This window comes from Alligator mississippiensis, chromosome 3, assembly GCF_030867095.1.
Source record: "Alligator mississippiensis isolate rAllMis1 chromosome 3, rAllMis1, whole genome shotgun sequence".
Lineage (NCBI taxonomy): Eukaryota > Metazoa > Chordata > Crocodylia > Alligatoridae > Alligator > Alligator mississippiensis.
This window is the reverse complement of record NC_081826.1, coordinates 50,608,215-50,623,217: the sequence shown is the minus strand read 5'-3', so window position 1 is coordinate 50,623,217 and position 15,003 is coordinate 50,608,215. Positions and strand designations below refer to the sequence as shown.

At 40.8% G+C, this 15,003-nt stretch overlaps 1 protein-coding gene across 4 annotated transcripts in view; it reads left to right on the top strand.

Moving 5' to 3' along the window:
• RALYL (RALY RNA binding protein like) overlaps window positions 1–15,003 on the top strand; it is a 717,576-nt gene that overhangs the window by 575,235 nt on the left and 127,338 nt on the right. For all 4 annotated transcript variants that reach the window (XM_019486903.2, XM_059723935.1, XM_019486910.2 and 1 more), the window contains one exon: window positions 13,182–13,257. In XM_019486903.2, coding sequence (XP_019342448.1) covers window positions 13,182–13,257 — 76 coding nt within the window. The remainder of the gene's footprint in view (window positions 1–13,181; window positions 13,258–15,003) is intronic.

Genomic DNA, 15,003 nt, shown 5'->3' with positions numbered 1-15,003 from the left:
CAAACCCAAGGCTGAATTAATTCAGTCTTCCTGGGTTAGTCTAAGCTGCACAGATTGAACTGATAAGCAAGTGAATAGACATTCACTTTTGATTTCAGAAATGCAGCCACATGCCTGCAGTGACCCAGGCCAGAAGAGCCAGGGGGGTGCTAGAGCATGCCTCACTGCTCGGCTACAGCAGACAACTTGGGCCAAGGCTAGCCTGCTCATCCTGCTGGGGCGGGGGGGGGGGTGCAAAGATGTGCAAAGCATCCTGGGATACTGGGGGACTGTAAGTTAACTTGAGTCTGGAGGTGATCTGGGACAGAAATTCAATAAACTGATTTAACCTAAATCAATAATCCTGGTATTACATCCATCCAGATTTATCTTAAACCAGTTTTGGCCATTTTGAAAGCAGTTTATGTGCACTGAACTTTTGTGTTACAGATTTCAACCAGTTTCCTTTTACTGGTTTATCTGTAATCTCTGTCCATAGCCAGAGTGACCATAAACCAGAATCATAATGGCACTTCCTAGGCTTCTAACATCATATATTTACACTTTCCTTTGGAGATGCACAAATTATTTTTATTGGAAAAGAGAACCTACTCAGTGGCTGCATCTACCCATGTGCTTTACTACAGACTTCACTAATTAGCTCTGCAATAAAGCATCACAGTCTACACATATGTTCATATTAGGGCATAGTAAATTAAGTAACTCCACCACAGGATAGTATTGTCCAGGACAAGTACTATCTATGGTGGAGTAATTTATACCACCACAGTGCACATGTATATAGTGACCAGGGCTGGCTGGGGTCCAAGGGTGTTGCAGTGCTGGCTAGCCCCACACCATAGCACCTTCATGCCGCAGATAAACTCTTCACCACTCAATGCCACTACCTGGAGCTCCAGCCTGACCCCCTAGTGCAGGGATGGGCAGAATATGGCCTGTGGGCTGCATCCAGTGCACAAGGCCATTCTACCTGGCCTGCAGGGCCCCTAAAAAATTTAGAAAATTAATATTGATCTCTCTGGTTCCGGTCAAAAATGACAGGAGCCAGGGGCAGTAGGACCCAGGGGAAGCCTGGTGGGCTTCTGCAACAGCAGGGCCCACCCGACCCCGCCCCCACAGCCAGAAGCCCCAGCAGGGGTTTCCGGCCTGGGACCATGTGGCTGCCCTGGTGCAGGAACCTCTGGTAAGGGAGGTGGGGAGCACCCTGGGCAGGGAAGGAGCCCAAGGAAAAGCTGAGCATGAGGAAAAAAGTGGTCTCTCACCCACCCTGTGGCTGGTGCTCCCTGCTGCAGCTGCTTGCAGCCCATGCAGGTCTGTCCTGAGCAGACACAGGCAGCCCCAGGAGGGCTGCAAGCAGCTGCAGTGTGGGGTGCCAGCCACAGGGCAGGCAAGGGGCCGCTTTACACCGTGCTCAGCATCAGCTCATTCCCTGCCAGTGAGCAGGGGGCAGGGCTGTGCGCTGCCCCCCACCTGTACCATGGGGCTGGGAGGCAATGGGAGTAAGCGGGCATGGGAGCACAGGGCCAGCGCCAGCAGGACCCAGAGCAGGGCGGCAGGGGTACAGGGTCCCAGCCGGAAGGGGCTCTATGGAGCCGGGCCAGTTCCCCCTTCTCCCTGCTGGTGCAGCCCAGCCCAGCTCCACAGATCCCTGCCAACCTGCACCCTGCTCTGAGCCCCACTGGTGCTGGCCCTGAGACATTGGTTCCAAGACATTGGGACGTAGGTCCCAAGACGGTGACCAGGGAGTGGGGCACCTGACAAGGGGTAGGGCTACCAGTGTAGCCCTGTACAGTTTGCCAAAACTGAGTAAGTGGCCCTCCGCCCAAAATAATTGCCTGCTCCTGTCCTAGTGGCCCTACCTGCCCAGGACTACTCCACCCTAGCTCAGTGTGCTGCAGTCCTGGGCACATGTGTAAATGCTGTACCTGGGGGAAATAAACTCCAGTGCAAACTGTGCTGGATTTTATTTCTTTGTCCTAATTGAAAGTGTAGATGTGCCCAGGATGAGCAATTCATTCTGAGGCTTGTCTGTACTTTAGTGCATATTCTGTTTGTAGTGAGCTACATTATTGTAGCTTGAGTGTCAGTAGAAATTGAATCCATTTGGAATTGTGTGCTTTGGAAGTGGCAGAGAATTTGTGAGTGACATTGAATGTAAGTGTTAATTATACTAAGATTTATTATACTACGATGCGGTACATTGTTTCTTTGCAAGTCAGCTCCAAAATAAAGCTTTTTCTCCTGCCTCAGCTTTGGTGGAGTTATGTTTCCCTCCTGTCATTTTATTCAACTTTGAACCGTTTAAGAGTATGGCAAATCTTAGGTCAGTGAATGCTGCAGGGAATTTTCCTTTATAATACTTACATATGGAAGAGCAAATGGATAGTTTAAAATGTTATGTAAAAATATAGGCTCTTTAATTATGTGACAATCCTTCATAAATATTTTATAGTGGCCATGTTGTAACGACAAAATTTGCCAACAGCTACCACATAGTATCTATGCATATAATTAAAATAAGAAACAATGGCAGTAACTAAGATGTCATTACATGGCTGATGCAATTGCTTATTTAAACATTTAGGTTATAATTCCATAAGGCAGTTCAACATTAAAAAAAAACAAACCCTCTTTTAGAGAGCTTATCATGTGAATGTAATAAACCTAGAACATGAAGGTAATGGCCAAAGGGAAGCAAAGAAGTCTGAATAATTAAGTAGTTGTAAATAATCATGTCGTGTAGTAAACAAATCTTACGCATTATGGTTTTTTTTTTCTTTTTTAAATAAATGAAATGGGAACAAAATGGAGGAGTGGATCACGTTGGAGAGGAAAGCATTGGTGAATAATTATTCAGAATAAATGAGTAAGAAGGAGGGCGGTATTTTAGAGCTAAGAATGGAACAAATAATAGCAGTTGAGAACATTTATGATGTTGTGTTTAACATAATAACTCTACTCATCTCGATCTACCACAGACTTCCTGTGTGATCCCTGGACTTCACTCCTCAGTTCCTGTGTACAAAATTAGGGTGATCTTTTTTTGTCTATCGATGTAGATAGAACTTTTCTTGGGTAATAGATACTCTTTCTATGTATTTGTGTCTGTACAGCACTGAGAATGCCAGAATCATAATATAATGTGGTATCTTTAAATGTAACTATGATACAAATAATTAGATTGAAAAACAAGTACAGCATTCAAAATTGAACCTTTTGTTGTTTTAGGAAATTATATAACTTTTTTTAACAAAATCATTATTAGATTTTTTTAAATTAAAAATTCAGTTTTCAGTAAAATAATGTTCCTATAAGAAGAAAAATTTGAATGCTGATTGAAACTTTAGTTCAAAGCCTAACAGAAGTATCAATTCAATGTCACAAGAAAACTGAAAAAAAAATGAAAATATCTTAAATGCTGACAGCTTTTTGCAAAGTATTATATTTTGCGGAAAATGTTTTTTCATTAATAATGTTGTCCATTTCCAAGAATAAGAAAAAAGACCAGTTTGTGTATGGCAGAGCAGCAGGGGAATAGGACTCCATCCGATGCTGTAGACAGGGTTGCCAACTGTTCAGTCAGTAAAAATTCAAACAAAAATGCTTGTCCACAAAGTCTGTAACTACATTTGGGCCCTCCATAAAAACAATTGAGCTCTGACTGCTTTGTGAATCACCCCCACTGAAAGAAAGGGGGACAACTGGAGCTTGCTTGAGGCAGAGGCCGGGCAGAGCAACACCACCTGGTGTCCAAGTGGAAGGGCAGCACCATGTAAGAAGCCTCTCGGTGCTTTATAGACCCCTCCCCATCCAGCCAAATGCTGCTGGTTCCTGTCCTATAATACTGCTGGTTTGCAAGAAGGCTTCTTTGGGGGAGCAGAGCTAGCAGGGGTAAGGCTGGGCAGTGAGGGGAGCAGCATGGTACAGCATACAGTCAAGATCATCAAGGTATGGCATGTTTGGGGGACCACTGTAGTGAGGGCAGCATAGTGTAAACTGCAGTCACACAGGGCTGCCAACCCAAGATTTTATATATCAGTAAAAAAAAAAAAAAAAAATGCAGGTTGTCATTAAAAAAAAAAAAATTCTTCAGTTGACAACCCTGTCTGTAGAGCCCACCTGCACCATCCTTTACTGAAGTTTGTTTAGTGTGGGGAGCTAAATCAAGCATGACAGAGTTGAGTGAAATATTGTAGGGCAGGCGGGGAGAAGCATCTAGGTGAGTGAGTATCAGAAGGAAAAAGAGGAAAAAATTGCGGCAGAAGAATAACATTACTGAAGTTCCAAGCATGTTCTTTGATCTTATTGACAGGTGTTAAAGAGTTAGAAGAGAGTTACTTAAAGAGTTACTGCATCCCTGCTGCAATGTTTAAAGTCACTGCTAGAGGCTAATTGCAAGGCTGAGAAACTAAGCCATCTAGTCAACATTAAGCTTTGTCTGAGTCTCATGATAATAACTATTGTTGGTTACCAGAGAAGCAGCACAGAATTTGGTGACTGCTGTCCTGAAATGATTGTTCTTGATCTGAAAGTAGACAGGCACTTTATATTCTTTTTGTAAACAGCGTCTTTATTGCCATCGGGAGAAAGCAAAGAAATAAAGGTGCTCATTCAGCATCTTGCTATCGAAAAAGCTGCAGTACAAGAACCAATCATGTTTCCCATTAATGGTAGCAAAGTGAAATTGCAATGCAAGGATACATTAAAAGTATACAGCAGCCTTTTCTTGAACTTTTTAGGGATGCCTATCATGACACTAAGACAGTCTTGTTGCTCTCCTAAGGGAGAGAAGAAAGGTGATATAATATTTTTCTATTTTTCCCCAAATCTCCACTGTCTGTATATGAGGAACCAGTCTAGGCACTGAACAAATATGTGTGGGATAGGAATTCAGTTGCCCAAGGAATGGAGCTATTCAGACTAAAATGTAAGGATTATATTTGCTGCTATTGTTAGGCCACTGTGGCTTAGTGCTAGCTTCTTGGTTCACACAACAGGGATTTAACTGGGACCTTGAAAGTTAACACTATGAGCTTTTGCAGCTCTAGATAAAGTGAAAAGGTTTTTCATCTTGGAGCTGTAACAACACATATTCTCACTGAATTGGTGCAAAGGAGGGGACTTGTAGCACATACTCAAATACGGCTGTGAGAAGCTTTGGTCGCTGATTCGATTTGGAGGAGATTCAGCCTGATTCGGCAACAGAATCTCTAAATCCAAATCAAATCAGAAGACCCTTTAATCTCTCTGAATTGAGTTGGAGCCCTCCAGATCAATTCAGAGATTTGGAGAGATTCAACAATTCAGCCATAGACACAGCTTTAAATGTTTTTTCTACATACCTCAAGGTATCAGGCATGGCTCATGAACACTGAGCTGGTGGGGTGGCAGATGCAGAAGTGGACCAGAAGTACATCTGCTGAGGAGTGCATGCACAGGGGCCCCCCAGCTCAGCGACTGGTGCTTCCTGGGTCTGGGGGGGCACCTAGGGTCCCCCTGCAGCCAATCACTGAGCTGAGGGGGCATGGAGGGGTCCCCTGCACACTCAGTGGTGGACCCAGAAGTGGACTAGAAGTACCACCCCCCCCCACGCTCCCATGGGATGCTCCATCCACCGCACCATCTCAGTGTTCACGAGCCATGCCTGGTACCTCGAGGTACATAGAAAAAACATATAAAGCTGTGTCTGTGGCTGAATCACTGATTCTCCTAATCAGAATCAAATTTTCAGATTCGGCCTATCAAATTGGGAAAGTGATCCAAATCAGTGAATTGAATCACTGTCCCCCGAATCGGGATGAATCTGAATTGAATACTGCCCACTTCATACACATCTAATACTCACCTGTAGGTTACACGTGGTAATTATAGCAGCTCTGCACCCCAAATTAAATCCTATTGCAGGGCTGAAGAGGGCCTTAAAGACATCAGAATTAGTGTTCTCTCCTGTGGTAAGGAAAACAGGTACCAGCCTGGGCATATGGGAGACTACACTGCATGGTGGCTCACTCAGTCTCATTCTGTGGAGTGTTGTAGGGAAGAGATCAAAGGTGTAGCCAATAAAATACCACAATATGGATAAGAAGTAGCACACAGTTTATTGAAGCTTAGGTATCAACTATGAAGCATTTCTTCTGTTCTTTACAGCCTCGGGAGGGAATCCTGTTCTCCTCCAAAACCTCAAGAAAACTAGCTGTGTGAAAGATGCATTTACAGGGCTAAAGATATTCATGTATAATTGAATAGGGTTCTTTGAGGTGGAGGAGGTGGAAACAGTTTCAAGAAAGAATGCCTGCTACTTTTCTTAATGAATGGTGTTAACAGCCATCATCTCTATATAATCATATAACCTCATTTCATTTTAGTAGTATTAAATGAAAGGAGAGGCAGGTGAACAAAGTGATTTCATATATCATTCAAAATGTAGCTCTTTTTGTATTAAACATTAACAATAGCTGTCATCCTAGTACAAAAACAGACTTTCAATTACTTCTGTGTTGAGAGAGAATGTAGATATAGCCGAGAGCCACGTGAGACATCATTATAGTACTATTATAGAAAAACAGAATGTGTGACACTACAATCTAATTTAATTTAAATATGCTATCAATTTTCTAGGAAGTTTTTTTCTTTGCAGCTTCAAAGTTTCGGTACAGAATAGAACAGAACCTATAACCACTCATAATGTTTATGTCTCTCAATTTACAATAACCTTTTGCTATTCTAGTGTGTAAGTAGGTCAACATTATTGCTAAGGGGTTCAAGCACCTGATGTACTGCTAAGGTAGATGCACTTTTCTACGGTAGAAAGAAGCCTACACCATGTAACTTAATTAATTTCCATTGTGAATAAGGGCTGTACATGTTTTTACATTAGTCATTTTGAGAGTCCTGTTTTATGACTCGTGACTGGTACTGAGCACTATAATTAAATATTGTTTTAAAGTAGATCTTGTCAAGAGGGTTTTCCAGTTAAACAGTTTGTCATATGGATTAGTCAAACACTAATGTTTTGCAGATATGTTTTTTGTTTTGACTAGCTTTTATCAAAAATCAAGATGTTCTAGCAGAAACCTGCATGACTACCTACCAGCTTAACTGAAGGCATGCTAGGCACCCTTAGCCCCCATGAACCACAGTGCTATTGCAGCTCAACCATACAGACTGGCCAGGAGGTGGGTGGGATCCTGGGGCTTCCAGTCTACAGAGCCAGGAGTCTGAAAGCCAAGGGTGGAGAAGCCCAGCTCTGCAGTGGAAAGCACTGAGTACTGTACTCTGGAGGCTCAAGTGTGGAAGAGCAGTAGCAAACAGTGGCAGTTCAGCAGTGTGTCACAGAGTGCAGGGCATGCTGGGAATGATAGTTCTGTATGGTAGCACTGGATTTTGCTGCTCCTGGGATGAATTCACCCTATTTTTTTTCTGCAGATGTCCATGTCAAATGGACAAAAGAACTCCATATTTTAGCAGCATGTGCCTCTGTAAGCATCTCTGGGCTTTTAAAATTTTTTTTTACATACATTCCCCACTCCATGTTTTAAACCCCTAGGTACATAATCCTCAGTTGCTCTCATGCCTGTCTGAAGACTCACCATTGACTCTAAAGAGATGCTAAAGTCATTTTGAGCGTCCCTCCAAAGCCAAGCACTAAAATGTTAGGTGAGCCAGTGCCTAAATTTAGGCACGTACTGAGACAGTTTACATTCTGCCCTTAGTTTATAAGTAAATTGCTGGAATTTACCTTCCTAATTGCTAACCCCATAACTAGGATCTGAGCATTATTCATTTAGTGCTATTATGAGTACAGATTCAAAATTACTTATCTGTTTGGCTGATAATTCATGAGCTCATAAATAATTTAGTTCATTGTTTTATAGGTTTATTAACTGTGCTGTATTAACAGAAGTTGAAAACAATAGAAAAGTGTTTTATTCTGGAAAGTAATCAAATATGATTCTGAACATACATTTTATTCATTTTCTGAATAAAATGCATCATTTTTGGCGTAGTCACTTTTCTAACCCCAGTGATGCCTTAATATGATTATAATGATAATGCTGTTCAATTTATGTTAGTATTACATTCTAAAATTGTTTAGCATCCGATCTGTCAAACTGATGCAAGAGCCCCTGGGCTTGATCATTCCTGAAGAGAAGCAACATGCATCACCGTGTCTCTTGTCAAATTGTCCGTTTCATATTCAAATACAAGTGCAGCAGCTAATTTTGCAACATAAAAAGTGATGCCTTTTTGCATTTCCGTGGGTGGAATTGTTAGCAGAAGGTAACTCTCCACATCATTTGACAACAAATTTATTTGATGCAAAGTTATGACCTAATGAATGTAAATGTCTCCTTATGAAACGAATGAAGAATGGACCACAAGAATAAATTGTCTTGCAAGGTTTCCAGTTGGGCTAAAAATAGCCTAAAATCATCTTTCTCATGAACTAGTGACAAATTCTTTCTAAACTTACTCAAAAATGAAACTTGAAGTATACAGAACTGAAAAAGTTGCCCCAAATTTTTTTCAAATTTCAGTCCATCATCAATCTCAAGTCATAGTGAGGTGGTCAGGGAAGTGCCCAGCTATTCTACCAGATTCAACATTCCGTGGAAGTGTCTTTTATATTCCTGTGTTAAAGAGCAGTTATGACTACTACTCTTTATGTAGTCCAGTTCAGTTTTTGGTTTTTTGGTTTTTCTGATAGTGATTTCAAGAATTTATTTGAGCTTGATGGTATCTGAATCTGAGCTGCTTTATTGCTGTTTTTCTTAGAACATTTTCTGACAGGATTCGATTAGAGCAGAAGTCTTCTGCGCTGGATAAACTTGTTCAATTTTACAAATGTAGCTCTACAGCTAAAGCCACAAGGAATAAACATCAAGATAACATTGATCTGTCCCCAGACGACAAGAACAAGGTCTGAAAATCCTTTAATGTTCAAATATCTAAGAATAGAGACCTGGGTCAAATTTCTGGAAAAAAAACAAAGAAAAGTAGATGATAGACATGAGAAATATATGGAGATTAATGCTACAATCTCAGATATTTCTCAAAAGTGGATTATAAATATGCCATCTTCTCCCCAGAACCTGAACTAACTTTAGGAAAACACAGTGAAAGTCAGCAAAGTCAATGGCCTTAAAGCTGCCATACTAAAATAGCATGGAAGGATATAATTATAGTAAAGGTCATGGGATAAAATCTATTCCAATTAGAATACACTATTTTCAAGAACAAAATGGAACCCTAGAACAGATATTAATATTCCTCAATCACTTCCTGCACAGGTTTGAAGTTTTAAGTTGATAGGCTGACATTGGTGAAAATTATACAGTTTGTGTATTGTATTGTATACACTTTTATACCATTTTAAAAACTGGAAGGATATCTAATTTAACAAAAAAACCATGGATGAAGGATATTTTTTGTTTCATAAAATAATTGCTTAAAATTAAAGAAATCTTGCATTGCTGATGGTGTGCAACCAGGGGCTCCCTGTATGCATATCTCAACATGCTCTGCAGGTTCCCTCAGTCTGTCTGAATATGGCAGCAGTGTACAGGGCAGCCCGTACTGACTGATTCAGACTACTCAGGGTCAGCCTGTTTCTCCCTTCTGCACAATGTGGGGATTGTGAAGGGATATGTTATGCTTCCTGCTGGGCTGAAGCAGTAGCGTCCAGCCCAAGTGACACACCGTCTCCTGGGTGGGAGAGGAACAAAGTGTCCCGGGGTGCAGGAGAAATGTATTGTGGCTTCACTCAGAAGAGAACATTTCCAGACATTTGCTCTCCTAGAAGAAATTCTTTTGGGAGTAATTTAACCTTGGTTGTTCCTGGGGTATTTTTCTCCTGTAGTAGTTATTTTTGCTTTGAGAGAAAAATCCTAAAAATCTGTAAATTCATGGTTTCTCCTGGAAGAGTACTGACTCTCCCATAAGAAACTGAAGGCGTTTAAACACATACTTTTTGGTCCCTTGACATGCTGAAGATCCGCCACTTCAGAGCACGCTTGATTAACTGAATCTGGCCTGCACACGAGCAGACGTGCACTGCGCTGCATCGCATGCAGTTGTATAAGCGGTGAAATGCACGTCAGAGCACAGAAAATGGCAACAGTGCACTTTGAAATAAAGCACCTTCTATGTGTTTTAGTTCAAAGATGTGCCACTGCCATTCTCTCAGTGCTGACACATTTCACCATTTATACAACTGCAAGCATCGCAGCACCAGGTGCTTTTCAAAGCACCTGGCGCTGCGGTGCAGGCATGTGTACAAATGCCTTGAATGTCTGTATGTGGCCAAAGGCTTGGAGCAGAAGTTACACAGAAACTGGTTTAAGTAATCAGAAAGTGGTTTAAACCTGTAACAAATCAAAAGTTCAGTGCACAAAAGCTAGTTTCAAAATGACTGAAACTGGTTTAAGATAATCCTCATTCAATGCAGTATCAGACTTAACTGATTTGGGTCAAACTGGTTTATTCAAGGTCTGTCCCTTCCTGGTTCAAGTCTGAACCCCTTTCTGGTTCAAGTTAGATCACAGTCCCCCAGCATCCCAGCATGCTTTGCAGTCCTGGGCTGGGCTGTCTGCTCCAGTAGAGAAGGGCTGGGAGGGAGGCAGGGACTGCCCTCACCAGGCAAGCCCCGGCTGGGGGCTGGGGTCAGGGAGGGGTGTTAAACCCCCTTGCCCCTGAGTATAGAACTGCCCTGTCCTGATAAACTTGGCTGTGACTGTGGACTATAAATCCCAGAGGCACTTGGAAGCAGGAAAAGGAAGTGATGAGCAACCCTGCCGAGTCCTGCTGCCATGATTCTGGACTGTAAATCCCAGAGACCTCAGAGGTAGCTAGAGGAGGAAATGAACACACAGCCCATATTGGCTATGTACCAGAGAGCCATGGTTTAGTGTCCCCTGGCTTCTGGACTGAGCCACTGCATACATGTGGCTGTGTTTCCGGAATCAAAAGTAAATGTGTGTTCACTTGTTAGTTTAATCTCTGTATTTTAGACTAACCAGCAAAGATTGAATTGATTCAGCATCAGTCTTTTTGACTGTCTGTACTTAGGTAAGATTCCCCTGTTGTGAGCAAAACTTTAAACACGATTACTGAGCAGAAACTGGGTACCATAGCAGTTGCCAGTTGTGGTTTTTGGTCAACGACAACGTTGTGCATCCTTGGTGAAGTTAAGTTGCAATGGAGTAGAAGTAGACTTAGACACTTGAGGGCAATTTTAGCTGCAAAGAGCGAAAATATAGCCACATAAAGGCATGTAGACATGGAGATACAATTTAGATCATTATGCAAAGTGAAGTAAAACACTGTTGGGTGACTTAGATGCCTTAGATGGGTAAGTGACATACATCTTGGTTTGTAGTTTATTCCTCATATTGTTGGCTTGCTTCTCTTTCTCAGGCTGTTGTTACTCCACTGACTTCATTGACATTTTCCCTGCCTTATACAGGGAATGAGAAGAGCATGAGTCATGGTATTGATCAGGATGTCATGGAGTTTCTTTCCTGAGGTGAAAGTATTACTTCTCTACATGGCTTCCACAGATCTGCTGCTGTAGCATTTACTTTCCTCCAAAAAACACAAAACAAAACTCACATATATATAAAGACAGTTCAAGCTGATTTTTGCTTAAAACAGAGTTCAAAGGTTATGTGCATGAAATTGCAATATTTCTCTGTAATTTTCCAGTTATTTTTTGTAATTATGTTTATAATCATTTGAGTCATGGCATTCTCAAAAGAATTGGCTGTGATTTTATTTTTCTTTATCAGTGACTATCACTCAAACTAAAAGTGGTCTTGTGTTCACATTCTTATTATTTGGTCTTGTTTTTGTGGAAGAGTTTTGGCACAGGAAAAGAAGTAAAGTCTATAAATCTGGGATGTGTAATAAAGTACTTATATGTCAGATGTTATTATATTTTAGGGCAGATGTGTACTCATGAGATAAGAAAATGGGCTAGTATTGCTGTGAAGTGCATAGTACGTGCAAGAAAGAATCTATGATTTTAAAAATGATGTATGGAAAGTACAATGCATTTTTATCAACTACAAATATTAAAATGAATATAATACATTTAAAAACTAAAATTATAAATCTGTGGGGTTTTTTCGCTAAAGGGTTCTATTTGAGGAAAGAAGTGAATATTTTTACATAATTTAATTTCCTTTTGGAGGAAGGCAGAGATAATGACAGTCATTGCCTAGATCAGGGATAGGCAACATTTTTTGGCTGGAGTGCTGAAAAAAAATACAATGTCTACTTTGAAGATGCCAGAGTGCCAACATGTTGGAGCCCGGAGCAGCTGTTTGCAGCCTCCCAGCTGCAGCCAGCCCAAGGAGCCTGGTCTGCTTGCAGCAGGGCTTGCAGCCTCCCAGCATCCTGCTGGGAGCAGCCTGTGCTCTGTGGCTGGCAGCAGCTGCTTAGAGCCCGGACTGGTGGTGGCATGCTGAGCAAAATGGCCTTGTGTGCCATGCTCGGCACACATGCCGGAGGTTGCTGACTCCTGGCCTAGATAGTGAGTCCATGGAGGCCAACCAGAATTACTGTGTTCTCTGACTGTAAAATACAGTTCAGATTAGCACCACTAGTGAAGTTTATTACCTTAAAAGGAGCATGAGAAGGTAAGAGACCCATACCCATCACCATATTTAAATGTATAGAAGGAGATGGTCTGCCGATAATGGTTGGCTCATGCTGCTCTCCCCAAACTTTGGTGGAGTTACTGGTTCAGTCTTCAATTCTTTAGCTCTCATGCATGAAGTCTGGTTGAATCAGCAGGGGTTTCCACAGAAGCATAAGACTTCTCACTTTCCTCCATCAGGCTGAAGTATCTTTAACCCTCAGTCTGTCCCTGTGTTTGTTCAGGCTTTGATTTTATAATGGAAAATAATTATTAGCCCAAATTTAAATGGTGACAGTCCACTGTATACATTCCATATGTTATAAAAATACATTCCATATGTTTTCTTTGGTGCTTTGCTGAAAACACCATGCACTGTAATAAGTTTTGTAACATAATTTTAATGTAGTAAAATCTAGATCATAATTGTATATATACTTTCTTATTCTACTATCTATTATTTATTTTCACAGCCTCTAATATATGCACAAACACACTCTTAATTACTAAGCTTTGGCTTATGTGCACCCAATGTTTGTTTCAGATATCAACATGGCAGGAGAACCAAAACCCTACAGACCAAAACCTGGAAACAAGCGACCACTTTCAGCTCTCTACAGGTAGGCTGGAATTTATTACAATAGCTGAGAACAGCTTCATTTTTTTGAAAACAAATTACAGTAGCTTTAATGTCCTATGTTCTTTGCAATAATATGTCCAAAGAGATGGGAATATATAGCCTAGAAGAGTTAAGTGCAATAAGTATTTTCCCTGGAGTAACTGTCCCCATATTACACAAAAGGGGTTTTGACCAGAGATGAGAGAGATTTGTGGGTGCCAAAAGTTTTAGGGAAGAAGAGAAAAAGTTGTGCTGTTTGCTTTTATATTTGTAAGTAATTTGGAGTGATTCACTCCAAAACTACAGTAATGCCTTTGATTTTGATAGTTAATGCTGTTTATCTGATAGCTTTATTGAGCATTTAATTGACACAATGTAAGAAGCAGGCAGAGAAAGCAAAATTCTTGAATTACACACTTGGAAAAATGTATTCAGATAATTGTCCTTTTTCAGTGTGACATAAGAAACAACTGCAGGACTTTTTCCCCCTGGTGTATTCAAATGCCTCTCACATTATTGATAATAATGCATAGACATAGAAATAAACAAAACAATGACTGAAATCTTAGCCCTCCTGATACCAAGGAAAAAACTAACAATATCATCTAATATTTTTTTATAATATTCACATCATATACCCTTTATTTGCCTGCTGGAAGAGGGACAAATCTGGAAAAATATTTTCCCTTTAAACTTTTAAGAGAATATTATATACTGAAATAGTAGTGAAACATTGCAAAACTATTTTTAAAAGCATTTAACACTGTCATTGCTCATAAAGGCAAGGTCTCAGTTTCTGCAGTCTGGAATTTGAGTTGTTCTAGATTACATTCTTTTTATACGTTTAAGTCAGATCCTTAAAGTTATCTACTTATAAAATATTGATTTGATAGTTTCTTTTTTGGTGCAGATGAAAGTCTTTAAATAACTTGGGATATTATTTAGAAGACTAATGATATCATAAAATTATATACTTAAAATTAAAAAAAAAACCCATGGATACAGACTTACAAAACAAACTAGTGATTCTGGATACACAGTTTGAAGACAGTTTGAGGGGATTACTGCTAGAATATGCTGCATAACTTCCTCTGAATACCAAGCCAATTTGGCATGTTTTAGATTGTATCTCCAAAAATTACCAAAATGAATAGCCATTTAAAAAAGTTTAGATGGTGTTTTTACTTCAAATAGTTATGTTTCAATATATTAATATAGTATGAATTATTGTGTGGGTTGGCTTCCATGGTTGCTGACAATAAACAATATGATTTAGTTAAGGCCCACCCAAAATGCACACCTAGGTGAGATTTACATCCAAGATTCCAAAACTGCAATCCTCAAAACCCCTGCTGACCTGCCATCTTAACCTGGAGTTGCTTAAAATTCTCGTTAAAAAATTAGGAGATTATGGTATTGATGCCTACACAGTCAGATAGGTCGCCAATTGGATGGAGGGCCACACCCAGAGAGTGGTGGTAGACGGGTCATTTTCAACCTGGATGGATGTTGGCAGTGGGATCCCCCAGGGCTCAGTCCTCGGACCCACACTGTTCAACATTTTCATCAGCAACTTGGACGAGGGGGTGAAAAGCACCTTGTTCAAATTTGCAGATGACACTAAGATGTGGGGAGAAATGGGCACGCTAGAAGGGAGAGACAGGCTGCAATTCGATTTGGACAGGTTGCAGGGGTGAGCAGATGAGAATAAGATGAGATTCAATACTGACAAGTACAGGGTACTGCA